The sequence below is a fragment of the Pan paniscus genome, chromosome 15 (assembly GCF_029289425.2).
Source record: "Pan paniscus chromosome 15, NHGRI_mPanPan1-v2.0_pri, whole genome shotgun sequence".
In the NCBI taxonomy this organism is placed as follows: Eukaryota; Metazoa; Chordata; class Mammalia; order Primates; family Hominidae; genus Pan; species Pan paniscus.
Genome location: NC_073264.2, coordinates 81,670,943 through 81,698,603, shown reverse-complemented (window position 1 = coordinate 81,698,603; position 27,661 = coordinate 81,670,943). Strand labels below are relative to the sequence as shown.

Genomic DNA, 27,661 nt, shown 5'->3' with positions numbered 1-27,661 from the left:
TTATTTTCTCTCTTGGCAAGCAGGGCTCTCTAATCACCAACACATAATTTATATTCATAATTGATAATAATTGCAATATCTTTTTACAGGCATGATGAAATAATAATGATGAAAATTGCTATTAATTGAGAGATTGCTATTAATTGTGTCTATTTTAGAGCGGAGGAAGGAGGAGTAGATGGACAAGATTGTAGACCCATGTGACTGATCCCAGAGTCCATGCTCTGTATTCCATTTATAAAAGGAATAGTGGTCTTCCCATGTTTTCTAAATAAACTGGGATAGGATTTACATAAAATAAAATTCAGCTTTTTAAAGTGTACATTTTAGTGTATTCATTCACAAGGTCATGCAGCTATCAGTATCTAATTCCAGAACATTTTTATCAGCCCTGAAAGAAACCTCATAATTATTAACAGTTACTCCCATATCCCTCCCTCCAGCCTCTGGCAACCACAAATCTACTTTTTGTCTCTATGGATTTGCCTGTTCTGACCATTTCATATAATAAAATGATACAATATAGTATGGAAATACCACATTTTGTTTATCTATTCATCATTTGATGGACAGTTGGGTTGTTTCCATCTTTCAGCTATCATGAATAATGCTGCTGGCCAGAAAGGCCATTGTCTCATTTGCTGAGGCCACACTCCAGAGCCAGGACAAATGAAAGGCCTCATTCAGAAATGGCAGAATTGCTTCCTCCCATTAAGTTTAAAAGCCCTTTGGAAAGTGAAGTTTCTGGTCCTCCTTAATAAGCACACTGTATCCCATACATTTTAGTATGTCGTGTTTTTGTTTTCATTTTTCTCAAAGTATGTTCTAATTTCACTTTTGATTTCTTCTTTGACCATAGGATTTTTAGGAGTATGTTTTTTAATTTCTATGCATTTGTGAATTCCCCAAATTTCCTTCTGTTACTACTTTCTAAAATCATTTTGTTGTGTTGAGGACATATTTTGTATAATTTCATTCCTTTTAATTTATTTTATTTTATTTTTATTTTTTGAGATGGAGTCTTGCTCTGTCACCCAGGCTGGAATGCAGTGGCGCGATCTCGGCTCACTGCAACCTCTGCCTCCCGGTTCAAGCAATTCTCCTGCCTCAGCCTCCTGAGTAGCTAGGACTACAGGTGCATGCCACCATGCCTGGCTAATTTTTTTTGTATTTTTAGAAGAGACGGAGTTTCATGGTGTTAGCCAGGATGGTCTCAATCTCCTGACCTTGTGATCCACCTACCTCGGCCTCCCAAAGTGCTGGGATTACAAGCATAAGCCACCACGCCCAGCCTCCTTTTAATTTATTTAGACATTATTGATGGCCTATCATATGGTTTGTCTTGGAGAATGTATGCCTTTGGGGAGAATGTGTATTCTGCTGTTGCTGAGTAAAGTGTTCTATAGATGACTATTAGGTCTAGTTGGTTTAGACTGTTGTTCAGGCCTTCTCATTACTTGCTGATCTTTCTTCAAATGTTTATTTGTTCTATCCTATATTGAAAGTTGGGTATTATTGAAGGTGGGGTATTGTTACAGTCTCCAACTATTATTGTTGTATTCTTTACCCTCAATTCTGTCCATTTTTCTGTCATGTGTTTTGAGACTCTGTTGTTATTTGCATATATACTTATAATTGTTATATAGTCTTGATTGATTGACCCTTTTATTATTTTATGTCCTTTGTCTCAGAACAAGTTTTGTCTAAAAGTCTGTATTGTTTGATATTAGTATAACTATTCTAGCTCTCTTTGGTTACTGTTTTCATCCTTTTTTAACCTACTTTTGTCTTCGAATCTAAACTATTTCTCTTATAGATAGCATAAAGTTGAATTATATGCATTTATAAATCTGCCAATCTCCACTTTTTAACTGGAGAGTTTATATTTAATGTAATTACAGTTATGTGCCACTTAAGAACATTTTGGTTAATGATGGACTGCATATATGACAGTGTTCCCATAAGGTAATAACAGAGTTGAAAAATTTCTATTGCCTAGTGATGTCATAGGCATCATAATGTCATAGCACAATGCATTATCTTGTCTATGTTTAGATATTTGTAAATATACAAATACTTAGTATTGTGTTACATTTGCTTATGGTATTCAATATAGTAAGATGCTGTACAGTAGCGTGCTGTACAAACATGTTCATTGCCTAGGAACAATAGGCTATACTATATAGCCTAGTTGTACAGTAGGCTATACCATCTAGGTTTGTGTAAATATACTCTATGACAATCTTGTCCAACCTGTGGCCCAGGACATCTTTGAATGTGGTCCCCCCAAAAATTGTAAACTTTCTTAAAACATTATGAGATTTTTTTGTGATTTTTGTTTTGTTTCAGCTGTCATTAGTGTTAATTTTATGTGTGGCCCACGAAAATTCTTCTTCCAGTGTGGCCCAGGGAAGCCAAAAGATTGGACACCCCTGCTCTACGATGTTTGCAAAATGAGGAAATTGCCTAAAAATGCATTTCTCAGAACACCACACTTCTCAGAACACATCCCTATCATTAAGCAATGCACGACTTATATACTTACAAGGAAACACATCTGCCATTTTGCTAGTTGTTTGTATTTGTTTTATGTCTTTTTCCCCTCAATTTCTTTATAATTGCCTTCTCTTTTGTTAAATACACATTTAGGTATTAAGTATGTAAATATTTAATAGAGATTTCCCAGCATAGTATTGTCTTTTTTTTTTTTTGAGTTTTTTCTTAATGATTGCCCTAGGATTGCCTTAATGATTTTTCTTCTTAATGTATAATCTTCTTCATATATCATCTTCATGTATATTCTTCAGTTTTCTTCTTCATGTATAAAATTCTAGTTTGGATTAATATCAAGTTAATTTCAATAGCATACAATTTTTTTGCTCTTCCGTAATTCTATTACCTTACATTTCCTTTGTATTGTTATTGTGATACGGATTATATCATATACTGTATATGTATCAACTCAGACTTATAATTATTGCTTTAAATAGTTGGCTTGTAAATCAGGTAGGGAAATAAAAGGAGTTACAAAGAAAAAAATACATTTTTGTCTATGTTTAGATATTTGTAAATATCTAAAATAAGCAAAGAAAAAATACATTTATACTGTTTTTAAAATATCTATATAGTTACCTTTACTGATACTATTTATTTATTTGTGTGGACTTGACTTATTGTCTACTGTACTTTCATTTCACCATGAAAGACCCTGGGAATGTGTTAATATCTCTGTGATTTTGAATGACAGTTTTGCTGCATGTAAAGTTCTTCACTGACAGTTTCTTTTCTCTCTCTTTTTTCTGTTTATCCCTTCGAATATGTAATCCACTGCCTTCTAGCCTTGATTTCTGATACAAAACCCTTCTATGTGATAAGTCACTTCTCTCTCACTGCTTTCAAGATTATCTCTTTTTCTCTAGCTTTTGAGAATTTGATTATGATGTATCTAGGTGTGAATGTCTTTGAATTTATCCTATTTGAAGTTCATTGAACTTATCAGTTATGCAAATTAATGTTTTTAATCAAATTTGGGAATTTTTACGTTTCAAATAATTCCTTTGGGAATTATCTTTTCAAATATGTTTCTTCCCCACTTTCTTTTTCCTCTCCTTATGGGAGCGTCATTTTGCATATGTTGGTATACTTCAAGGTGTCCCACTGCTCTCTAAGTCTCTGTTCATTTTTCTTCAGTCTCTTGTCTTCTGAGGATGACATGATAACAAAAAAAAATGAATCTGGGGTGCTGATGACATCGTAGAGCCTCTGCTCCACCCCTGTAGCTCCTACCTCTATATTTCATGGTATGTGAAAGAAAACACAAATATCTTCAGGCTTTTTCTTCTGCCTGCTCAAATCTGCTACTGAGTCTCTTTAATTATTTTTAAATTTCAGTTTCTCTACTTTTCAATCCAGTATTTCTACTTGGTTATTTTTTAGATCTCTTTATTAAAATTTTCCATTTTGCAAGACATCATTCTCATACTTTTCCTCAGTTCTTTGGGTATGATTTCCTTTAGGTTTTTTTTGTACATATTTAAAATAAATTATTTAAGGTGTTTGAGTATTAATTCTAACATCGGGGCTTTCTAGTATGACCAAGTTTTTTTTTCTTTCTTTTTTAAAGTAGTACAGTGTCTAACTATATACTTTGCTTTAGAAATATGGATAACTGCAGTAGTCTAGAAAAAAGAATATGACTCAGCCGGGCACAGTGGCTCATGCCTGTAATCCCAGCACTTTGGGAGGCTAAGGCGGGTGGATCACGAGGTCAGGAGATTGAGACCGTCCTGGCTAACATGGGGAAACCCCGTCTCTACTAAAAAATACAAAAAAAATTAGCCGGGCGTGGTGGCGGGTGCCTGTCATCCCAGCTACTCAGGAGGCTGAGGCAGGAGAATGGCGTGAACCTGGGAGGCAGAGCTTGCGGTGAGACGAGATCAAGCCACTGCACTCCAGCCTGGGTGACAGAGCGAGACTCCGTCTAAAAAAAAAAAAAAAAAAAAAAGAATGTGACTGTGTACTAGGGTAGTTGCAGTGAACTGCACAAAGAAGGGCAAGTATTGAGGTGTTAACCTCAAAGAGGAATTAATTAACCAATTAAAATTTAAGATCCATTATCTGTCATTGTGCCCAAAATACTTCTGAATTTTTAAATTAAACTTGTGATGTTATTGTTAGATTCACATGAAGTAAGAAATAATAAGAGAGATCGTATAATACATAAAGATCATTTTACCTATTCTCCTTCAGTGGAAATATCTTATAAAATCATTGTACGTTATCACAACCAGGGTATTGACGCTGATATTGTCAAGATATAGAACATTTCCATCAACATGAAGATCTACCATGTTTTTATATTTTTTATAGCCACACCCACTTCTCTTCCACCCTCATTCCATTCTTAAACCCTGGCAGTCACTGATCTGTTCTCCATTTCTATAATTTGGATTTTCTATTATGTTCAATTACTTTTCTATTCTGTTCTATTGAGCTATGAGCATATCCCTCCACCAAAACCACAGTCTTGATACTCTAACTCCATAATAACTCTAGAAATTGGGTATACTTATTTCTTCCAATTTATTCTTAATTTTTAAAAATTGTTTTACTTATTCGAGTTCCTTTTCCTTTCCATATAGACTTAAGAATAATCTTGTTGTTAGCTACAAAAAATTATTGCTGGTATTTTGATAGAAATTGTATGGAACTTGCATATTAGTTTGGAGAGAACTGACGTCTTTACTATGTGAGTCTTCTAATCCATGAATACAGTATGTCTTATAATTTGTTTATGTCTCCTTTAATTTCTTTCATGACAGTGTTTTGTTTTCTGCAAACAAATTCTTTACATGTTTTGTTAAATTTATACTTATTTCATTTTTGAGTCTTTTCAAATGGAGTGATTTTAAATGGTATAATAATTTTAAATTTTGATGTCTACACATTCACTCCTAATGTATAGAAATATAATAGATTTTTGTATGTTTATCTTGTATTTTGTGACCTTGCTGAATTCACTTGTTGGTTGTTTGAGGTGGGCTTTTATTGTTGTTTTGTTTTGTAGATTCTTTGGGATTTTTTTTCATGATGACAACCATGCTATCTGCAAATACGGACACTTTTTTTCTTTGCTTCCAATCTCTATGCCTTTATTTTCTTTTCTTCATTGTATTATAGAACTTCCTGTACTATGATGAATAAGAATTGTGGGAGTAAGTATTCTTGTCTTATTTCTCATCTTAAATGGAAAACATTTCAGTCTTTCACCATTTAGCATAATGCTAGCCATAGGGTTTTTTTTTTTTTTTTTGTAGCTGAGGAATTCCCTTCTAGTTCCTTTTTCTGAGTTTATTTTTATCATAAATGGTCAATGAATTTTGTCAAATACTTGTTATTCATTGATTGATATGATCCTGTGATTTTTGTTTATCTTCAGCCTGTTAAGATAATGGATTACATTGATTTTCAAATACTGAACCAACTTTGTATCCCTAGAATAAGTGCAACATGGTCATGTTACATAATTCTTATTATAAGTTGCTAAATTCTATTTGCTAATTATTTAAAAAAGATGTTTTTTCTATGCTCAGGAGAAAGCTGCGGTTTTTTCTTTTCTTTCTTTTCTTTCTTTCTTTGTTTTTTTGAGGGACAATTGTCTATTGTTTTTGGTATTGAACTAGGCTAAATAAAATAAATGGGACATATTTCATTTTCTTCTGTTTTCTGAAAGAAATTGTATAAACTGGTACCAATTCTTCTTTGAACATTTGGTAAAAGTTGTTAGTGAAACCATTGGACCTGGAGATTTTTGTTCTGCAAGTTTTAAAATTACACATCTATTGTTCTGAATAGTTACAAGGCTATTTAAATTAGGTATTTTACATTGGGTAAGTTATGGTACTTTGTGTTCCATATCTTCTAAATTATCAAATTTATGTTTGTAAAGTTGTTTGCAGTCTTCCCTTAAAATCCTTCTCATATCAGCAGGACCTATAGGAATATCTTCATTCCTAACGTTGGTAATTGTGTTTTCTCTTCACCCTCCCTTGTTCCCTGCCCCGTCTCTCTTTCTCTGTCAATCTTGGTAAAGGTTTGTCAATTTTATTGAACTTTGTAAGGAACCAGCTCATTGTTTCATTGACTTTTTTTTCCCTCTTGTTCTCTATTGTCTCCTGTTCTCAATTTCATTGATTTTTGTTCTTATCTTTATTACTTCTGCTTGCTGGTTTTTTGTTTTTTTTAAGGTTCTTGAGGTGGGAGCATAGGGTATTCATTTGAGACTTTTCCTCTTTTCAAATGCATGCATTTAGTTTCATAAATTTTCCTCTCAGAACTGCATCAGCTTTGTCCTACAAATTTTGATATGTGACATTTTCGTGATATTTTCTTTTTCTTTTCCTTCCCCCCCCCCTTTTTTTTTATGACAGTGTCTCACTGTTACTCAGACTAGAGTGCAATGGCCCAACCAGCTCACTGAGAACATAGCCACCAACTCCTGGGCTCAAGTGATCCTTCTGCCTCAGCCTCCCAAGTAGCTAGGACTATAGGTGCAAGCCACTACACCCAGCTAATCATTTTTACAAATTTTTATAGAGAACGGATCTCACTGTGTTTCCCAGGCTGGTCTCAACCTTCCGGGCTCAAGTGATCCTCTTGCCTCAGCCTCCCAAAGCTCTGGGATCACAGGCATGAGCCACTGTGCCTAGCTGTTTTCATTTTTATCCAATTCCTGGTATTTTTAAACCTCCCTTGAGAACTTTTCTTTGACTCATGGATTATTTAGAAGGGTTTATTTAGTTTCTACTTATAGGTTTTTTTGTTATATTTATGCTTCTACATGTTCTTGATGGTTTTCTGTCAAGTTTTTCTGTCAATTTTTGAGAGAGTAATATTGGGATTTCTAACTCTAATTTTGAATTTGATCTAATATTTGCATGATATATTTTTACTTTCACAATATAATACCTAACCTATATCATTACACTTTAGGTGAGTTTTCTGTAGATAGCATAACATCGGGCCATGTTCTTTAATTCACTCTAACAATCTCCGTCTTTTAATTGGTATATTTAAACCATTTTTATGTAATATAATTACTGATGTGTTAGGATTTAAGTCTGCCTTTTTTTCTGTCTATGTTCTGTATTTTCTCTCCTCTGCCTCTTTTTTTTTTTTTCCCCTGCTGATATGGTTTGGCTCTGTCCCCACCCAAATCTCACCTTGAATTGTAGCTTCCATAATTTCCATTTGTTCTGGGAGGGACACGGTGAGAGATAATTAAATCATGGGGGCAGGTCTTTCCCATGCTGTTCTGGTGATAGTGAATAAGTCTCATGAGATCCGATGGTTTTATAAGGGGAGTTCCCCTACACAAGCTCTCTTGCCTGCTGCCGTGTAAGACGTGACTTTGCTCCTCCTTGCCTTCTGCCATGATTGTGAGGCCTCCCCAGCCATGTGGAACTATGAGTTCATTAAACCTCTTTCTTTATAAATTACCCAGTCTCAGGTATGTATTTATTAGCAGTGTGAGAACAGACTAATATACCTTCCTTCCTTTGGGTTATTTGAATAGTCTTTAGAATTACATTTTGATTTATCATGTGTTTTTGAGTAAAACTCTTTGTGTAAGCTTTCAGTAGTTCCTCTGGGTATTATATACACCTGGCTTATCACAGTCTATGTGATATCACAATATCATCAAATTGAAACAGAAACTTTCTCTGTTTATATTTTTTACCCTTCCTGTTTATTAATTTTTTTAATTGTACTTTAAATTCTGGGATACATGTGAAGAACATGCAGGTTTGTTATATAGGTATACAGGTGCCATGGTGGTTTGCTGCACCCATCAACCCATCATCTACATTAGTTATTTCTCCTAATGCTATCCTTCCCCTAGTCCTCCCACCCCCTGACAGGCCCCAGTATGTGATGTTCCCCTCTCTGTGTCCATGTGTTCTCATTGTTCAACTCCAACTTATGAGTGAGAACACACGGTGTTTGGTTTTCCATTCCTGTGTTAGTTTGCTGAGAATGATGGTTTCCCACTTCATCCATGTCCCTGCAAAGACATGAACTCATCCTTTTTATGGCTGCATAGTATTCCATGTGTGTATGTGCCACATTTTCTTTATCTAGTCTATCATTGATGGGCATTTGGGTTGGTTCCAAGTCTTTGCTGTTGTGAATAGTGCTGCAATAAACACATGTGTGCATGTGTCTTAACAGTAGAATGATTTATAATCCTTTGAGTTTATACCCAGTAATGGGATTGCTGGGTCAAATGATATTTCTGGTTCTAGATCCTTGAGGAATTGCCACACTGTCTTCCACAATGGTTGAACTAGATTTGCACTCCCACCAACAGTGTAAAAGTGTTCCTATTTCTGCACATCCTCTCCAGGATCTGTTGTTTCCTGACTTTTTAATGATTGCCATTCTAACTGGTGTGAGATGGGTATCTCACTGTGGTTTTGATTTGCATTTCTCTAATGACCAGTGATGATGAGCTTTTTTTCATATATTTGTTGGCTACATCAATGTCTTCCTTTGAGAAGTGTCTGTTCATATCCTTTGCCCACTTTTTGATGGGGTTGTTTGTTTTTTTCTTATAAATTTGTTTAAGTTCCTTGTAGATTCTGGATACTAGCCCTTTGTCAGATGGAGAGATTGCAAAAATGTTCTCCCATTCTGTATGTTGCCTGTTCACTCTGATGATAGTTCCTTTTGCTGTGCAGAAGCTCTTAGTTTAATTAGATCCCATTTATCAATTTTGGCTTTTGTTGCCATTGCTTTTGGTGTTTTAGTCATGAAGTCTTTGCCCATGCCTATGTCCTGAATGGTATTGCCTAGGTTTTCTTCTAGGGTTTTTATGGTTTTAGGTCTTATGTTTAAGTCTTTAATTCATCTGGAGTTAATTTTTGTATAATGTGTAAGGAAGGGGTCCAGTTTCAGTTTTCTGCATATGGCTAGCCAGTTACCCCAACACCATTTATTAAATAGGGAATCCTTTCCCCATTGCCTGTTTTTGTCCTGTTTGTCAAAGGTGAAATGGTTGTAGATGTGTGGAGTTATTTCTGAGGCCTCTGTTCTGTTCCATTGGTCTATATATCTGTGTTGGTACCAGTATCACGTTGTTTTGGTTAATGTAGCCTTGTAGTATAGTTTGAAGTCAGGTAGCGTGATGCCTCCCACTTTGTTCTTTTTGCTTAGGATTGTCTTGGCTATATGAGTTATATTTTTGGTTCCATATGAAATTTAAAGTAGTTTTTCTAACTCTGTGAAGAAAGTCAATGGTAGCATGATGGGGATAGCACTGAATCTATAAATTACTTCGGGCAGTATGGCCATTTTCACAATATTAATTCTTCCTATTCATGAGCATGGAATGTTTTTCCATTTGTTTGTGTCCTCTCTTATTTCCTTGAGCAGTGGTTTGTAGTTCTCCTTGAAGAGGTCCTTCACATCCCTTGTAAGTTGTATTCCTAGATATTTTATTCTCTTTGTAGCAATTGTGAATGAGAGTTCTCTCATGATTTGGCTCTCCGTTTGTCTATTATTGGTGTATAGGAATGCTTGTGATTTTTGCACATTGATTTTGTATCCTGAGACTTTGCTGAAGTTGCTTATCAGCTTAAGGAGATTTGGGGCTGAGAAGATGGGGTTTTCTTTTTTTTTTTTTTGAGATGGAGTCTTGCTCTGTCACCCAGGCTGGAGTGCAAGTGCAGTGGCATGATCTGGGCTCACTGCAAGCTCCGCCTCCTGGGTTCACACCATTCTCCTGCCTCAGTCACCCGAGTAGCTGGAACTACAGGCGCCCTCCACCATGCCTGGCTAATTTTTTTGTGTTTTCTTTAGTAGAGATGGGGTTCCACCATGTTAGCCAAGATGGTCTCGATCTCCTGACCTTGTGATCTGCCCTCCTCAGCCTCCCAGAGTGCCGGGATTACAGGTGTGAGCCACCTCACCCGGCCGACAACAGGGTTTTTTTAAAATAAACAATCATGTCATCTGCAAACAGAGACAATTTGACTTCCTCTCTTCCTGTTTGAATACCATTTATTTCTGGTATTCTCTTGCCTGATTGCCCTGGCCAGAACTTCCAATACTATGTTGAATAGGAGTGGTGAGAGAGGGCATCCTTGTCTTGTGCCAGTTTTCAAAGGGAATGCTTCCAGTTTTTGCCCATTCAGTATGATATTGTCTGTGGGTTTGTCATAAATAGTTCTTATTATTTTGAGATACGTTCCCTCAATACCTAGTTTATTGAGAGTTTTTAGCATGAAGCACTGTTGAATTTTGTCGAAGGCCTTTTCTGCATCTATTGAGATAATCATGTGGCTTTTGTTGTTGGTTCTATTTACATAATGATTACATTTATTGATTTGTGTATGCTGAACCAGCCTTGCATCCCAGGGTTATAGCCGACTGGATGATTATGGATAAGCTTATTGATGTGCTGCTGGATTCGGTTTGCCAGTATTTATTTTATTTAGGATTTTTGCAATGTTCATCAGGGATATTGGCCTGAAATTTTCTTTTTTTGTTGTGTCTCCGCCTGGTTTTCGTATCAGGATGGTGCTGGCCTCATAAAATAAGTTACGGAGGATTCCCTCTTTTTCTATTGTTTGGAATAGTTTCAGAAGGAATGGTACCAGCTCCTCTTTGTACCTCTGGTAGAATTCGGCTGTGAATCCGTCTGGTCCTGGGCTTGTTTTGGTTGGTAGGCTATTACTACCTCAATTTGAGAACTTGTTATTGGCCTATTCAGGGATTCAGCTTCTTCCTAGTTTAGTCTTGGGAGGGTGTATGTGTCCAGGAATTTATCCATTTCTTGTAGATTTTCTAGTTTATTTGTGTAGAGGTGTTTATAGTATTCTCTGATGGTAGTTTGCATTTGTGTGGGATCAGTGGTGATATCCCCTTCACCATTTTTTATTGTGTCTATTTGATTCTCCCCTGTTTTCTACCTTATTAATCTGGATAGTGGTCTATTTTGTTAGTATTTTCAAAAAACCAGCTCCTGGATTCATTGATTTTTTTGAAGGGTTTTTCATGTCTCTATCTCCTTCAGTTCTGCTCTGATCTTAGTTATTTCTTGTCTTCTGCTAGCTTTTGAATTTGTTTGCTCCAGCTTCTCTAGTTCTTTTAATTGTGATCTTAGGGTGTCAATTTTAGATCTTTCCTGCTTTCTCTTGTGGGCATTTAGTGCTATAAATTTCCCTCTAAACACTGCTTATCTGTGTCCCAGAGATTCTGGTATATTGTGTCTTTGTTCTCAATGGTTTCAAACAACTTTTTTATTTCAGCCTTAATTTCATTATTTACCCAGTAGTCATTCAGGAGTAAGTTGTTTAGTTTCCATGTAGTTGTACGGTTTTGAGTGAGTTTCTTAATCCTGAGTTCTAATTTGATTGCACTGTGGTTTGAGACACTGTTTGTTATGATTTCCATTATTTCGCATTGCTGATGAGTGTTTTACTTCCAATTATGTGGTCATAATTAGAAATAGTGTGATGTGGTACTAAGAAGAATGTACATTCTGTTGATTTGGAGTGGAGAGTTCTGTAGATGTCTGTAAGGTCTGCTTGGTCCAGAGCTGAATTCAAGTCCTGAATATCCTTGTTAATTTTCTGTCTCATTGTTCTGTCTAGTATTGACAGTGGGGTGTTAAAGTCTCCCACTATTGTTGTGTGGGAGTCTATGTCTCTTTGTAGGTCTCTAAGAATTTGCTTTATGGATCTGGGTGCTCCTATATTGGGTACATATATAATTAGGATAGTTAGCTCTTATTACATTGATTCCCTTACCATTATGTAATGCCCTTCTTTGTCTTTTTTGATCTTTGTTGGTTTAAAGTCTATTTTATCAGAGACTAGGATTGCAACCCCTGCTTTTTTTTTTCTTTCCATTTGCTTGGTAAATATTCCTCCATCCCTTTATTTTGAGCCTACATGTGTCTTTGTACGTGAGATGGGTCTCCTGAATACAGCACACCAATGGGTCTTGACTCTTTATCCAATTTTCCAGTCTGTGTCTTTTAATTGGGACATTTAGCCCATTTACATTTAAGGTTAATATTGTTATGTGTGAATTTGATCCTGTCATTATGATGCTAGCTGTTTATTTTGCCCATTAGTTGATGCAGTTTCTTCCTAGTGTTGATGGTCTTTACTATTTGGTATGTTTTTGCAGTGGCTGGTACTGGTTTTTCCTTTCCGTATTTAGTGCTTCCTTCAGGAGCTCTTGCAAGGCTGGCCTGGTGGTGACAGAATCTCTCAGCATTTGTTTGTCTGTAAAGGATTTTATTTCTCCTTCAGTTATGAAGCTTAGTTTGGCTGGATATGAAATTCTGGGTTGAAAATTCTTTTCTTTAAGAATGTTGAATATTGGCCCCCACTTTCTTCTGGCTTGTAGGGTTTCTGCCAAGAGATCTGCTGTTAGTCTTAAATGTTCCCTCTAAATACTTTTAGGAGCACATAAGATATTGTTACAATTTTTGCTTCAACCATCAAACATAGTCTAGAAAATTCAAAAGATATCTATTGTATGTACCTGTATTTTTGTTTGTGTTCTTTCTTTTTTTTCTCCTCTTCTAATATTCTTTCTCTTATGTCCTTTCTTTTTAGAGAATTTCTTTCAGTCATTCTTTAGGATAGGTCTGCTGACAATAAATTATCTTAATTTTTCTTCCTAGGAATGTCTTGCCTTCATCTTTATCCCTAAACAGTATTTTCACTAGATATAGGATTCTGGGTTGTCAGTTTTGTTTTTTAGCATTTTTAAAAAATGTGACTTTTTTAATGGCCTGTGTGGTTTCTAATGAGAATTTTATTATTATTCTAATTGTTTCCCCCTATAAGTAAGATATTGTTTCTGTCTTACTGCTTTCAAGACTTGTTCTTTTCCTTTGGTTTTTAGAACTCTATGAAGTATCTTCATGTGGATTTCCTTATATTTATCTTCTTTCGGGTTCACATAGGTTCTTCAATCCAAGAGTTATGTCTCTTATGAAAATTTGGAAATTTTCAGGTGTGTAAACACATGCTTGCCATTTCAAGATGAATACCCAGTTCTGTGAGGATTCATGTCCTTGTTTCAGTACAACACAGATTTACTCTAAGCCATGCTGCAGGTGATCATTCTTGTGTCTCATTACTGCCTACTCACTGGGTATCTTTCTGGACTTGCTCTTTATATGTGAAGCGGATTCCTGAATTGGCATTATTTTCCACTGTGTGAAGGAGAATTGTAAAATGCTTGTTACCTGAATTTTCAAATTCAGTCCAGAAAAAAATTTAATAAGGTATAATATTTAATTTATTGGCATCTACATTCTGGTAAATGACATCATATTGCATGTCAGAGAGTTATTAACTAGTTTCTTATAGATGTTGTCATTATTTTAAAAATACTTAGAGAAATAGTATTTGCCAGGCACTGAGGATATAGTGGTAAACAGTTCTTACCCTTGGGGTATTACATACCAAACTGTACCTTGAATGTTAATATCAGCACATGCCTTTTATAGGGATGACTAAACTTTATAGGTTGGTCTACATAATTACACTCCAGCATAGGTGCAGAAGTGGGGATAATTTTAGGCAACTCAGTAAGAAATTTTTGAGGAGCTAAACGCAGGTGTGCATGACTCTTTCACTGAGGAAACTAACGATTTTGGAGTCACAGCTTATGACATGTTACATTCAAGTTTTGCCATGAAAGACCTCCTCTTCACTGTTCTACCTAATCACAGGTTTCTTCACAAGGCTTTCATTGAATGTGGCATACCATATACCATGTATAGTACATTTTGATTACCAGATACCAGAATTGAGGGTAGATGTTATGAACCCTTAAATTTTCTTAGAGTTGAATTTATTACTTAATGAAAGTTCTAAGGTGTGTTAGTTTTCTATTAATGCTATAAAGAATTACCACAAATTTAGTGGCTTAAAATAACATACCTCTGGAGGTCAGGAATCAAAATGGATCTCACTGTGCTAAAATCAAGATGTCAGCTGGGCTGCCTTATTCTCTGAAGGCTCTTGAAGAGTCTGTTTTCTTGCCTTTTCCAGCTTCTAGGGGTTTCCTTCATCCCTTGGCTCATGCTTCCCTTCCTCTATATTCAAAATCAGTAAGGACCACTTGAGTCTTTTTCACAGTGTCTTCTGATTACATTGGACCCACATGGGTAATTAAGGATAATCTTTATATTAAAGATATCTGATTAACTACCTTAATTCCCACTTTCTTTCTTATCCCATTTTCTTCCTCATGGCTACTTCATGAAGTGAGATAACACTCAATGTGTTTTGAAGCTTTGTGGATGAGGAGACTGAGACAAAGAGGATTTAAGCCATTTGCCCACCTGGAGGTTTAGCAAAAATATTTCTAAAATTTAGTGAAAGTCCCATGCTTTTTTTAAAAGCTCACTGAATGAAAACATAATGTTTTTATGTAAAAATCTTAACATTAAGTTTTTAAGGAAAGGATTTGTAAGATGCAAACACTTTGAATAGAGCTGAGCTGTAATAATTCATCTTTAAAATGGCCTCAAAGTGGGGAGGGGATGGGGCAACAATTAAACACCATATGTCTGAACTTGGACTTCTTTTAGTAGTTTAAGATTTGTTGACCAATCAAGTTTAAAACTGAAGATTTAAATTTGAAAATTTTTCAAAATTTTCAGTTGTATCTCCTTTACTGTCAAAAGTTTTGTATGTATATCATATATACCTTAAAACTATCTCTAATCATTTACTTCCCTGAGAGAATATATCAACATACTAGGCCAAATTTGGTAGGAAATACTGATATTTATGAGGAATAAGTTGAAATAAAATGTCTCTATTTAAGCCCAGGATATATTTACATTGTGATGTACCAGATATAAATACATGGGTACATACTGTCTGTGTGTGGATTGCCAGAGGCAACAGTTGGTGTTTGACATTGAGCTGTACTCTGTAACTAAGTGCACATCACTGATCTATATCATAGCATTATTCCACTTCTGAGGTCTGTTTTACTCTTAGAATGTAAGAATTGCAGAAACTAGAAAAAAGAATTCACTAAAAATTTCAAATTTCATTTTGATCTAGAGTAGACCCAGGAATCTACAAGGCCTAAGAAGCGTAGATCTGGTTCAGTAGTAGGTACCTCAAGAAACCAGCACAAACTTTTGTAGCTTCTGTAAAGAAGAGGTGATCAAAGAGTAAGTCAAATACCCAGCACTTCTCTGAGCCCCAAAATGTATACCCAGTTGACCTTATGAGTCTAGAACAAGAACAGAGCATAGGATAAACTTTCTCCCAGCCCAATTAATTTAAATGAAAGCAAACTTCCCATTATGTGAATGTAATGCAGAGTACATGTGGGGAGAAAAATGATTTTATGCCTGGATTTCAGCATATGAAACTTATTCTTGAAATAATGTTTACAATGGATCATAAACTTCTCTTGCTCATTTTGGCCAAGACAGCCCATAGGCCAATTTAGAACAGTGGTGTGTTTCCTACTGAATATGTTCTTACTTTCTCTGCTCATGTTACCAATAGAAATGACAGAAAACTTAATAGTTGACTGAGTCAGAACTTTCATTCTATATCAGGATGTTTCTCAGTGCCAGACTCAAGAATGAGGTGGAATGGGGTAGATTATTATGCTATTTTCTGTACTGTGACAGTTTTGTGGCAAGTGGTTTTAAATCTCTAAGGTTGTTGAAGTGGAAAGTTTCACCAGAAATGAATTAACATCAAAGAAAAACATGAGTACCTGTATTTGGATGTTTTACCACATATCCAAGACAGACAGTGAACTGTAAACCTTTCATTTATTGGACCAATTGGGCTCCATCTGTAGACCAGCATGTTGTTTCAGTGTCTGAGACAAACCACAAGGGATAGCCATACTTTTTGAATGTTGTTCTTCATTTTAACCTGTGTGTTTTCTGTGGTAAGGCCGGATGAGAAAACTCTTAACTCATTGCGGTATATCCAGATATGTACCAGTGGGTGGCAGTAGATATGGCAGAGTTCTAAATAATGTAGCTACTTATAATGGATGATGTCTAAAAGCAGTTTACTAATAGGCCTTTTTTGCTTGTTTGTTTTAAATTACAACTGTTTGTTTTGCACATTTTCCTGATTTTAGCAGAGATATTTAAGGGTGATTTAAAAAAAAATACTGAGAGCTAATACGTATATAATGCTTCTTATATACCAAGCACTATTTTAAATGTTTTACATATATTAACTGAAAGCCCAACACATTTGATTGTTGTTTAGGTATTTGAGCTAATATAGTCATATTGTTATACCTTTATTCAATTTTTCTTTACTAGTATAATAAAATAGGAAAAATGTTTGCTGGTAAATGTTATATTAAGCTGAGAAACTAACTGTCATTCATTGAAACAGATTTTGTGTTGCTGTTTGATTTTGCGAAATCTTCTGTGTGCTGTATATTGAATATATCTTGCTGAAACAACTGCCTTCTCAAGTGTCTAGGTATTTGCTTTCCATCATAGCCATATTTTTGGACGTCATCTCCCAAAACTGAGGAATTTTAACGTGGACAGTTGGTAACTGTGGGTCTTCCCACAGATTGTCGATGTTACACAAGTGCTTTAATGAAGTTTTCTTTTGTTTCTGTTTGGAGAGGCCTTAGAAAATATATAGGCATTGGAATACTGTGTCATTTCAATACAAATCTTGAAAGTCAAAGCAGGGCAGTCACTTTTGTGTAAAGAAAAAAAAAGTACTGGACCCTGGTCCAATTCAAAAGCCCTGGGCTCAGATTGATACACCATTAACTAGCTATGTGACATTGACAGAGGCATTTGATCTCGGAACTCAGTCCTCCACTGTGTAACCCCAGGACACTAGATTAGATCAGTAGCTTTCAGTGAGGATAATTTGGAGCTTTGCAGCTTCACCATGCCACCACAGGGGTCTGCCCAAGGATAGGAAGGAGCTTGGTGGGCTGGCCCCCAGGCCCTCCACTTCTGTTTCCTTAAAAGCAGCTCCTTCTCAGCTTTTTAAATTACCTATTTATAATTTACATTAGAAAGTATATATGACAGAATTGTACTTCTTTAGAAAAAAAAAAGCAACCCTAGGATTAGATTATTTCTGTGTTCTCTTGTCTCTAAAATGTCAATGATTCCAATAACTGGGTAGCTAAGGAAGAAAAAGAGAAACTGACCCGTTATCTCTGGCATGTAGCTAATGTCTTGAGTATCTGGAATGGAATAATAGAAAGCTAAGTCCATCATTTATAGGCTCGTAAGGGTTGTAATGTGCTGCTTTATCTGATGAATTTTGTTATATGAAATTATGAATCAAATATATGAATATATTTAAATATATGAATCTGTTCACAAATAGAAATATCATAAATTTACTTTTTAATAAAATATTGAATTATTTTGAGAATTTGCATTATCTATTGTGTTTGGTAAATGTCGAGACACATAGAGTAACACTGGACAGGAGCACTGAATTATAGTAAGTTACAAGAGCCAGAGCTAAATGCTTTTCTCTAAACTGCAATCAGTAACTCAACATATTCTGCTGCCAATGTTACTCTGTCCAGTGCTGTTGTTATAAATGTTGCTGTGTCAGAAGCCTCTGTTTCTATAACTTTCTCTCCATTATCAGTTGGGCTTAGTTGTAATATGGATGAGGCATTTTATAGGAATGGTTAAAGAAAAGTATAGTCATTTCTCAATTTGATCTTCAGTCTCCCTAGGAAGGTTCAAGTTACTAGATGGGTGTAATTGCTCATACACACCTGGACATGACTCACCTTTTAAAAATAAACAAACAATCTATCTGCTTCTTGGCTACCAGAAACCAAAATCAACATTAAAAAGTGTCAAACCTCCTTAAACAGCCAGATCACTGGTTGCAAAGACTGCAGAGGAAGAGATATAAAACTATCTTAGCCAAAAACTTGGTCGTGATATATTAACCCTAAGTGTGCCAGAGAAATGTAAAGCAGAAACAAAACAAAACAGGACAGCTGGATCATCCAATTCTCATCCATGATGTTCTGCTTTTTTATATGGCTTTTTCTCCCTCTAATGACTTTATGTCACAATGAGTGAGTATCAGCTCATTTAAAAAATTGGAACCAATCCAAGGAAAATACACAGGGCTGCTGCCCTTTTTACCAAAGATCTTTCATTAACTAATGTTGATGGAAGCAAATTTCACCACAGCAATTTACATGGTAGTTGAGTTGCTATTTGTATGGAACAGCAAACCAGAGAGTAATAAAAGAAAACACGAACATGTCAGTGGTGAGCAAGGGGGCAGAGCAGCCCTTTAGCTCTTTCCATGCTGATAAGAAGAGTAAAGCAGACCTTCAGCTCTTTTGATGCTGATAAGAAGAGCAGAGCAGCCCTTCAGCTCTTTCCATGCTGATAAGAACAAACAACAAGATTGTTCATTATAATGAAAGATACTAATCACACTGTTATCACAGTATTAAGTCACTTTAACTATCTAGGGGTCTCACCTATATTCTCTTGTGTTTTGTCTGTTTGCATAGAGTGGTGCTTCTCAGCGATGCCCAGTAGCCATATTTCATCAGCACAGGTTAATAACCGTGTTCATCATTCCAAATGCATGTGCTTGAACAATGCACCTAACGAGTGAGCAGTGGCATACAGCAATGGTGTAGGTGGAGTGAGCAATTTTGGGGATATAAGTTAAATATCAAAGATAGAAAGGCAGTAGTTAAGGAGAACATGGATGTAAAATATGGATGGGCCAGAGGCAGTGGCTCACACCTGTAATCTCAGCACTTTGGGAGGCCGAGGCGGGCGGATCACTTGAGGTCAGGAGTTCAAGACCAGCCCATCTAACATGGTAAAACCCCGTCTCTACTGAAAATGTAAAAAGTAGCCAGGTGTGCTGGCTGGCACCTGTAATCCAGCTACTCAGGAGGCTGAGGCAGGAGAATCACTTGAACCCAGGAGGTGGAGGTTTCAGTGAGCCGAGATCGCGCCACTGCACTCCAGTCTGGGCATCGGATGAGATGCTGTCTTAAAAAAAAAAAAAAAAAAAAATGTCACGGACGCCCTGATTGTTGACATCAGGGAACTTTTAAAGCAGATCAGAAGAATACAGACAAGTGTGTATTTTATTTTTAAATCAGTATGAAGAAGGGTGCAATTAAGTATTGAGAGGTACAAATGAGAGCATGAATAGACAGAGCAGGATGATAGGAGAGCAAAGCTCTAGAAGTGACTTTGTACTAACTAGGTGATCTCAGCCAAACCATTTGCATTTCTTTGAGTCTCATGTCTTCATATATTTGTTGTAGGATGAAACATTTTAAGGTGGACTAGAAAGTTCTTCTAGGTTTCTGAATAGAGATAAGAAGGTTCAATACAACCACATCCCTGGAGACTTTTAAAAATGGCAGTAATCCAACAAAAGCTAATTTAAGAAAAAGAATAGAAGAAGAATTATGTATTGGAAGTCCAGGAGGTTTGTGGGCTTCAGTCAAGGGTGGATGTAGTCCTCAAGCAATTCTCTCTTTCTTGGCTTTCATTTCTTCTTTGCCAGCCTCATTGCTTAATAAGTTTCTTCAACATAGTAGAAAATACAGACTTTGAAACACCAGGCTAATATAAGCTGTGGCTTCAGAAGGAGAAAATTTATTTCCTGGCATCCACATTAATCCTCTAAAAGGACACCTCTGGTGTTGCTTAGCTCATATGCTCAGGGGGATAAGATGCTCTGACTTGCTAGCCTGGGCCATGACCTGCTTCTGCAGCAGGAAAGGTTAGTTAGGCCTCTTGACCAAAAGTTTCATGGAAATCATGTGGAAAAGAGGAACAGGAGTTCTCAAAGGGAAGATATGTGGCACAAAGAAAAAATAAAAATAAAAACCAAAACAGGTTTCTGCTTATACCCTTTATACAAGATGATCAGTCAGGGAGAATATTTATTTAAAATTTAAAATTCTAGGAATTCTTTGGTTGTTTTTATTCAGCCATCCCAAGTCAAGCATTGTCATTGGCATCAGATTTGTTGGAAGAGTAGTATGACCCGTATGTATTTGGAGAAAACTGAGAACATAATTTTAAAGTTCCTATAATTTTATGAAGTTCTGTGAGTAGACTGGACTTCTTTCCATCTATATTTTATCAGATGAGTGAGTTGTGTTTGGCTGCATAAAAGATCTGACACTCATTATTGATCCAGTAAGTTTTATCTAAGGAGTTTGGACTTGCCATACTAAGTTGACTCTGGAGGAACAAGATTAGTTTTCTTTTGTGGTTGATGAACCCCACTATGTATCACTCCAGTTACACTGCACCATTAAACAATCTAATTCATTACAAAGTGCCCAGCTCTGAGAACCTCCTAATATCCAGAAGTAATGGAGCTAAGTAGCCACATCCTCATAGGAACACAGCAGTGATCTTATATCTCACAAATATTGAAGAGAATTGGGGTAAGGACACAGTTTACTGAAACCAGATGGTGTAGAAATCTGTTGTTTTGGCCTGTCTGATGTCCATCCTTCCTTCTCTAATCCTAATTTTGCTTTTGGAAACTACTCTTTCTATTCTTAGTCCAATCCTTTTGGGATTAACAATGAAAGTACTCCATACTTTCCCCTAGCCAAGCAGTAGGCAAGAGATCTAAGCTAGGCTCAGTAGCTGTTCTCTTTATGAAGTTTCATCTTGAGTGGAATGACATAAAGTTTAGAGGAGCCCAGAATAAAATGCTTATTAGCTCATGCTACCTACATCTCGTCCCATCCAGACCTGCTCTAGTTGTTATTGCCTTCAGATTTGGGATCCTCTTTTCCAGTGCATCTATTAGTTATCTCTATATCCTTCTAATAATTTCTAAATACATGTTATTCAAATAGCATCTCATTGCTATCAGTTGGCAAGTCCCGGGTACCAAACCACTTCAAAATTCCATTTATTTAGCTCCTGGTTCTGTGAATTGGAGTTGACACTGGGCTCAGCTGGGTAGTTTGTCTGGTCTTAGTTGGGCTCCCATCTCAGTCATCTGTAGTCATCCTTAGATCAACTGGGCAACTCTGCTTCTGGGCATTTGCTGGCTGGCAGCTGGGGCAACCTGCAGGGTGACAGAAGTGGGAAGAGTCCTAGACCATGTGTCTGTTGTCATCTAGCAGGTTGGCCTGGGCCTATTCAGATGTCAGTGACAGGGTTCCAAGTGAAAAAGTGGAAATGTCTGAGGCCTCTTAAAGCCTCAGTCTGGACTGAAACAGAGTTACTTCAGCTATATTCTATTCACCAAATCAAGTCAGGAGGCCAGCCCAGGTGCAAGAAGTGAAGCAGATGTGCATGGCCTCTTGATGGAAGTAGCTACAATGCCACAATGCAAATGAGTGAGGATGCAGGGAGAGGAATGATTGAGGGCACTTAAACAATCTTCCATACACCAAGTTGGTTTCTGTATCTTATAGCTAAAGAACCTGATATGCCAATCAAAACCCCTTTAAAAATACACCCCAAAACACTGGCCTGCTCTTTTTACTTTTTTGACGTACCTGATTAAGGGAGGTTTTGGGAGCCAAAGTCAGTTCCTCTATAGCATACAGAATAGAAACAATCTCTTATCCTTAATCCCAGCATGTTGTGTCTTCAGGAGATTGCTTACCACTCATCTGTAACCCTCTTAGCTGTGCGGCCTCAAAGGGTCATCACCATCAGTTCTGTCATCTGCCAGGTCTCCTGAAATTTTGGTGTATTGCCTGCCCAGTTACAACACACCAGCATGACTTTGTCACTCTACTATATGACTGTTTCCTGCTATATCTAATATAGCACTTGGTAAAAGATTTGAGTTTGCCTTTCTGGGATACATATTAGACTTCTGTAACTTATATTTTCCTTTTATGTAACATAGTCTCTTGGTAAGCTATATCAATGAGAGAGTAAGGCAAATACTCATATTAATATACACTGCTGTAGGTGTTTTTTGCCAGTTTTCATCCAATTTCTGACTCAGCCTAGTCCTCTTTAGGTTTGTGAGATATAATAAGATCATAGCACAGGGTGGTATAGCTGCAGGCAGAAAATATGTTTTCTTAATAGCAAGTTCATAAATTAATGTAGGGCACTGAGACACCATGGCTGTATACGTGCATTAAGACAGAGCTCTCTTCAGTTGACGACCTTCCCTTCCAACCACTAATTTCTCTGGGATGGTGCCAAACTCTTAGTCAAATGTAGCTTCAATGCATCCCACCCTCTCAGTGTGAAATGATAATTAGTAAGACTTTATGGATGAGGTGGTGTTCCACTTCCAGTTAATAACACGTATTATTCCAGGGTGTTTTAATTTGGTTATAAAAATTGACTGTAGGGGTGGAACTTGGCTTGGGAGCTTATTTTAAGGGCAAATGGTTTGTTTTAAATTTTTCTTTCAAAAGAAAAAGGCTTTTCTTTTTTTCTAAAGGAAATTTTGTGTTGCATTGAGTTATATAAGCATGAGACCAAATTCTTAAAATATTGGTATGATTACAGATTTTTAATTGATTTGATATCATCCTTTGGTATGTCAGGTAAAGCTGAGAGACGTCCCAGGGCTTCTCGGCTAGCTTAGAGTTGGCAGGCTCCAGCGCTCTGCCATGTCCTCAGTTGGGATCAGAGGGTGTTTCTTTTACATGGCTTCTCACACTTAAACATTAAATTCTCTTCTCAGGCAACAGTTTATACAAGCTACTGGCTGAATTGCATTTGATGATAAGAGGCAACTCGTTTTTACATTGTATTTTGATGGGTATTTTACTTTCTTATTACAGATCTACTGGAAGAGACCCAAAGAAAAGATGAAGAAATGGGATCTCTGCAGGTAAATTCTTAAATAGGGCAAGCATGCTTGGTATGAAAACATTTGTTTTTTACTCTTTTATCCTTTATTATTGTCACATTCACACTGGTATAGCAAATAGGGTGACAAGGACAATGTCAGAACTATAAAGTTGGAATTTGCTTCCTTTAGAAGTCTCTGAGAGCACTGATCTAAAGCAGGAAGCCAAATCAGCCTCTATGCTACTTTTGATAGGAAATTTTATTCCTTGGTATAGCATAATAGGAACTGCAGCATTAGGAAATGAAGGCTGTATCCTTTCATAGTCATTTCCCTCAAAACAGGACTGATGAATGAGGATGAATTCATGGAAGCTACATTTTCAAGTGAAAGTCAAAAGTATTCTGACCCCATGGGTGTCATCTACCAATGACCAACCAATTAACACATAAATAGAGCTTAAGATTGCCTTGTACAGCCTCTCAATTCACTATAGGTTTATTCCCATTTGTTGAGCTGGAAAGTGGTGTTAGAAAGATTCCACTCGAATTTTAGTTGACACTTCTGTGATGTGAGCAATGGATGCGAAGTTGGCATCTGACAGAAGTTCTCTCTTCTTTTCACACTGGGCTAACTTACAAATGGGTAACTCAAGTGTCTGTCTTTATTAGGGGAAACATAATCAGTTATATTCCCATGATAGAACCAATTCACTTAATGTCAGGTTGGGGACTAAGAACAGTAAATACTTTGGACATTTAGAGTTCTTTATGGGCCTGGAGCTACAAGGCAAGACTGGAGAGTGATGTCATGAGCTGGTTTGAGTGCTTTACGGGTAAAGATATTTGCTTTTGGCAAATGAAAGATAGGCCACATAAAGTCCAAAGAGCAAGAGAAGTGTTCTGTGATTGGGGATTCTTCTACCTGATGGTATACCCATTAAGAGAAAATTGTATAATTGATCTGAAAATGCAAAGGAAGCATAGTTTATACATCCAGTAAAAGTGGTACATGTTAGCTGCAGTTTTGTACAGATTAGATTATTTTAACATCTTGTACTATATTCAGTTATATAAAAAAAAAGAGCATTGGTTAGTCCAGTCTGGGGCTAGGAAGAATCTCAAGTGTATACTTGACCTGCCTATCTCTGTGAAACTAATATCAGCAATGCTTGTTGTTATAAAAAGCATAGCTCTTTGTACACTAAATGTGTATATTGAGAAAGTCTTTTTTAGGCATTGTGGTTGTGTGTTGTGTTTACCCAGAATAACATATATAAACATACTTATTGAGTATATATCTGGCCTTTTGAAATGGCAGCACAAGTAGTTTTTTCTTTCACAGTGCAAATGTTGGAACTAGTAATCTCATTAAATTTAATAGCCTATGTTGCTTCTCAAATGTTTATTAAATACTGGCAGCATTTTCTACTGAAATGTCCATTCAGTGCAATAGAATGCACCAACCAACTAGCTATGGACATTTATAGTTGGAGAATGTGTAATATGATGTCCCAGAGCAGAAGAGTTAAATGTTGACACTTTGTAATGGTAACTAGTGCCTGATATTAACACTCTATTATGAATAAAGAAGGAACTCTCGGAATGCACAGGAGTACAGAAGCATATCACAGAAAGCCTTTAATGTTAAAGGCTAGAGGAAAATCCTTGGAAAAGTGCCTATATTCCTGAGTTTCTATATTCACATATGATTATCAGAGGTGATAGTTTGAAGAATACTATTCAAGTATATAGGCTGAAATCTTACAATGACACAATAGTACCTGACTGTGTTTCTGGTTCACTGGGTAACCTTGGATAACTCAATTAACTTTGCTGTGCCTATTTTCTCATCTGTAATAGAAAATCATAAAACTGTCTTCCAGAAGTGTTTAGTGTGGATTAGATGATCCCAGAAGGGAGAGCTAAATATTTAATTCCAATTTACAATGTTAGCACATCCTCATGTATCCAAATTGGAGTCAATTTTATTTACTCATTATCATCTTATAATTATGTATAACAGACATTCTGCATTTTATGTCATTCTCCTTAGGGGTAGGGGGTGTTTTATTTAGCTATAAACCCTTTCCAATTTTCTATAAATGAGGTACTCCATTTACTCATTGAACAAACCCTTATCAAGCACCAATTCTGTGCACACCACTGTATTAGGTGCTAGGGATACAAAGGCAAGCTGTGTGTACTAGATGGCTTCTTACCCTCTATATTATAATTAGTGAAGACTATAAAAATCAGTGTTTATAATAAAATCCTCAAAATTCATATTAAAGGAAAAGTATAAGTGACTGTGGGAACATATAAGAACATCTGTCCTTGTTTGTCATAGGTAAGGGTAGGTTGGCGGAACTGACAGGGAATTAAGTACGATTGAGGTAGGTTAAACTGGAGTGGGGTGGCAATCCAAGTAGGCTTCCCAAAGAAAGCCAATGTTGGAATGATAACTAGGAGTTAGCAGTGGAAAGGATAGGGGAAGGCCTAGGATAAAAGAGCACAGTTTCATGTTTAAGGAACTGAAAGTTCAGTATGTTGGAATGTAGCATCTGAGAGAGGGGCAGCAAAACGAGAGTTTTTTAAGTAAACAGAGATCTAAAGGACCTTGTGGAGGAGTTTGGACTTTACCTTCGGTATATGAGAAATTGGAAAAGGGTTTGAAATAAGAGAACAATATGGTAAATCTGCATTTTAAATAGATACCTGGCTGTAACGTGAAAAATAATTAGAGGCAGGCAAGATTGAAATCAGGGAGACCAATTAAGCAGACATTTGTGAGACTCTCGGCAAGAGATGATGGTGACCTGGATTGGGTGGCAGCAGAGAGCATGAAGAGGAGTGGGTGACTTCTTAATATGTTTTAGAATATAAAGTCCATGGAACTTTGAGATTGCTTGTTAGGAAGTAAAAAGGAAGGAGTTAAGAATGATTCTTGGGTTTCTCGATTCGGCAACTTCACAGATAGTTGTGCTCTTCAGTGATATAGGAGGAAGTTGATCAGTTCAGTTTTTGGTATTTTGAAATGTCCAGGTGGTAATGTTAAGGGAGGTTCATTTGAGCCTGGAGCTCAGAAGGTGTTTGATCTGAACATGCAGAATTGGATGCCATCATGTCTGTTGTCCATATCATAAGAATGATACTAAAAGTCATATAGCGAATGTGAATTCCCAGGGGAAGTATTTAGAATGAGGAGAAATGAAATCCTAGGCCAGAACCCTAGGAAACACCAACATTTAAACAACAGGCTAAGGATGAAAATCTTGCAAAGGAATCTAAGACATAAAGGAAATAATTTCAGGAACACATAGTGTTATGAAGTTTAGCAAAAGAATATTTCAAGGGAAAGATCATCAACAGAACTGAATAAATATTTGTTAAATTCTTGGATCCATTTAGCTATGGGGTTTAGGTTTCAAAACAAAAATTTACCTTTCAACGAACTGTAATTTCCTGGCATACCTGTCAATCAACTCTCATGTCTTTCACTTTTCCGGATGTCCACTACTTAGCACAGTGCCTCATCTTAGTGGGTACTCAGTAATTTTTTGTTTACTGAATAAACAAACGAATGCCACCCTACTGGTCTCTTATTTGTATAGCCCCTATTCCTGGGTCTCCTCAAGATCCACCCATTAAAAAACACACCAATCCCTGTCGTGTCCTAGAGTTCATTTTTTGTTTAAATGTTTTGGGGAGAGACATCCAAATTCTGCCATTCCTGTATAGACACAGACACAGACACAGACACACACACACACACACACACACACACACACACGCACGCAGGAGTAATTTCACATGAGTGGTAGTAGCAGTGGAAAAGGATAAAACGGCAGGGGGAGTGGAGCCTCAGGGAGGAGAGCGTTTTCAATCTTAAGAGGAATCACAAACAATGGAGACAAACATATTTGACAGTAATTTTTAACAATACAGCTTGTAATTACCAAAATTCTTCATTGGAGCTTAACATTGTCTGCCTTATTTTTGTGTGTGTGTGACATTCATTTGCAGTTGCATTGTGTGCTACTCCTCTTAAAGTATTGTCTTTGACTATAAATGTGTAGTGCAGTATCAGAGTTTTATTTGCATATGAGTTTGAGATACATTGAAACAAGCAAATCCCTTTTTCATTCCTCTCAAGATCAGCTGAAACTTTAAAATAGACACACAAGGTAATCCATTTTTCCTCAATTTAGTTGAATTACATTCAGTGACTTGACACCTTGCTGGTGATGGCTAATAGCGGTAGGTGTTGCTGCTGTTTAGTGTTTTTATCTTTTTAAATACCAGTCTACCTGGTTCACCTTTCCCCATGTTGCTTTCTGAATCCTA

The 27,661-nt window shown here is 36.6% G+C and overlaps 1 protein-coding gene across 4 annotated transcripts in view; it reads left to right on the top strand.

The window, feature by feature from the left end:
* The window catches only part of CEP128 (centrosomal protein 128), a 447,679-nt gene that overhangs the window by 339,291 nt on the left and 80,727 nt on the right, over positions 1-27,661 (top strand). For all 4 annotated transcript variants that reach the window (XM_057299772.2, XM_063596092.1, XM_034937939.3 and 1 more), the window contains one exon: positions 23,308-23,357. In XM_057299772.2, the coding sequence (XP_057155755.1) occupies positions 23,308-23,357 (50 nt within the window). The remainder of the gene's footprint in view (positions 1-23,307; positions 23,358-27,661) is intronic.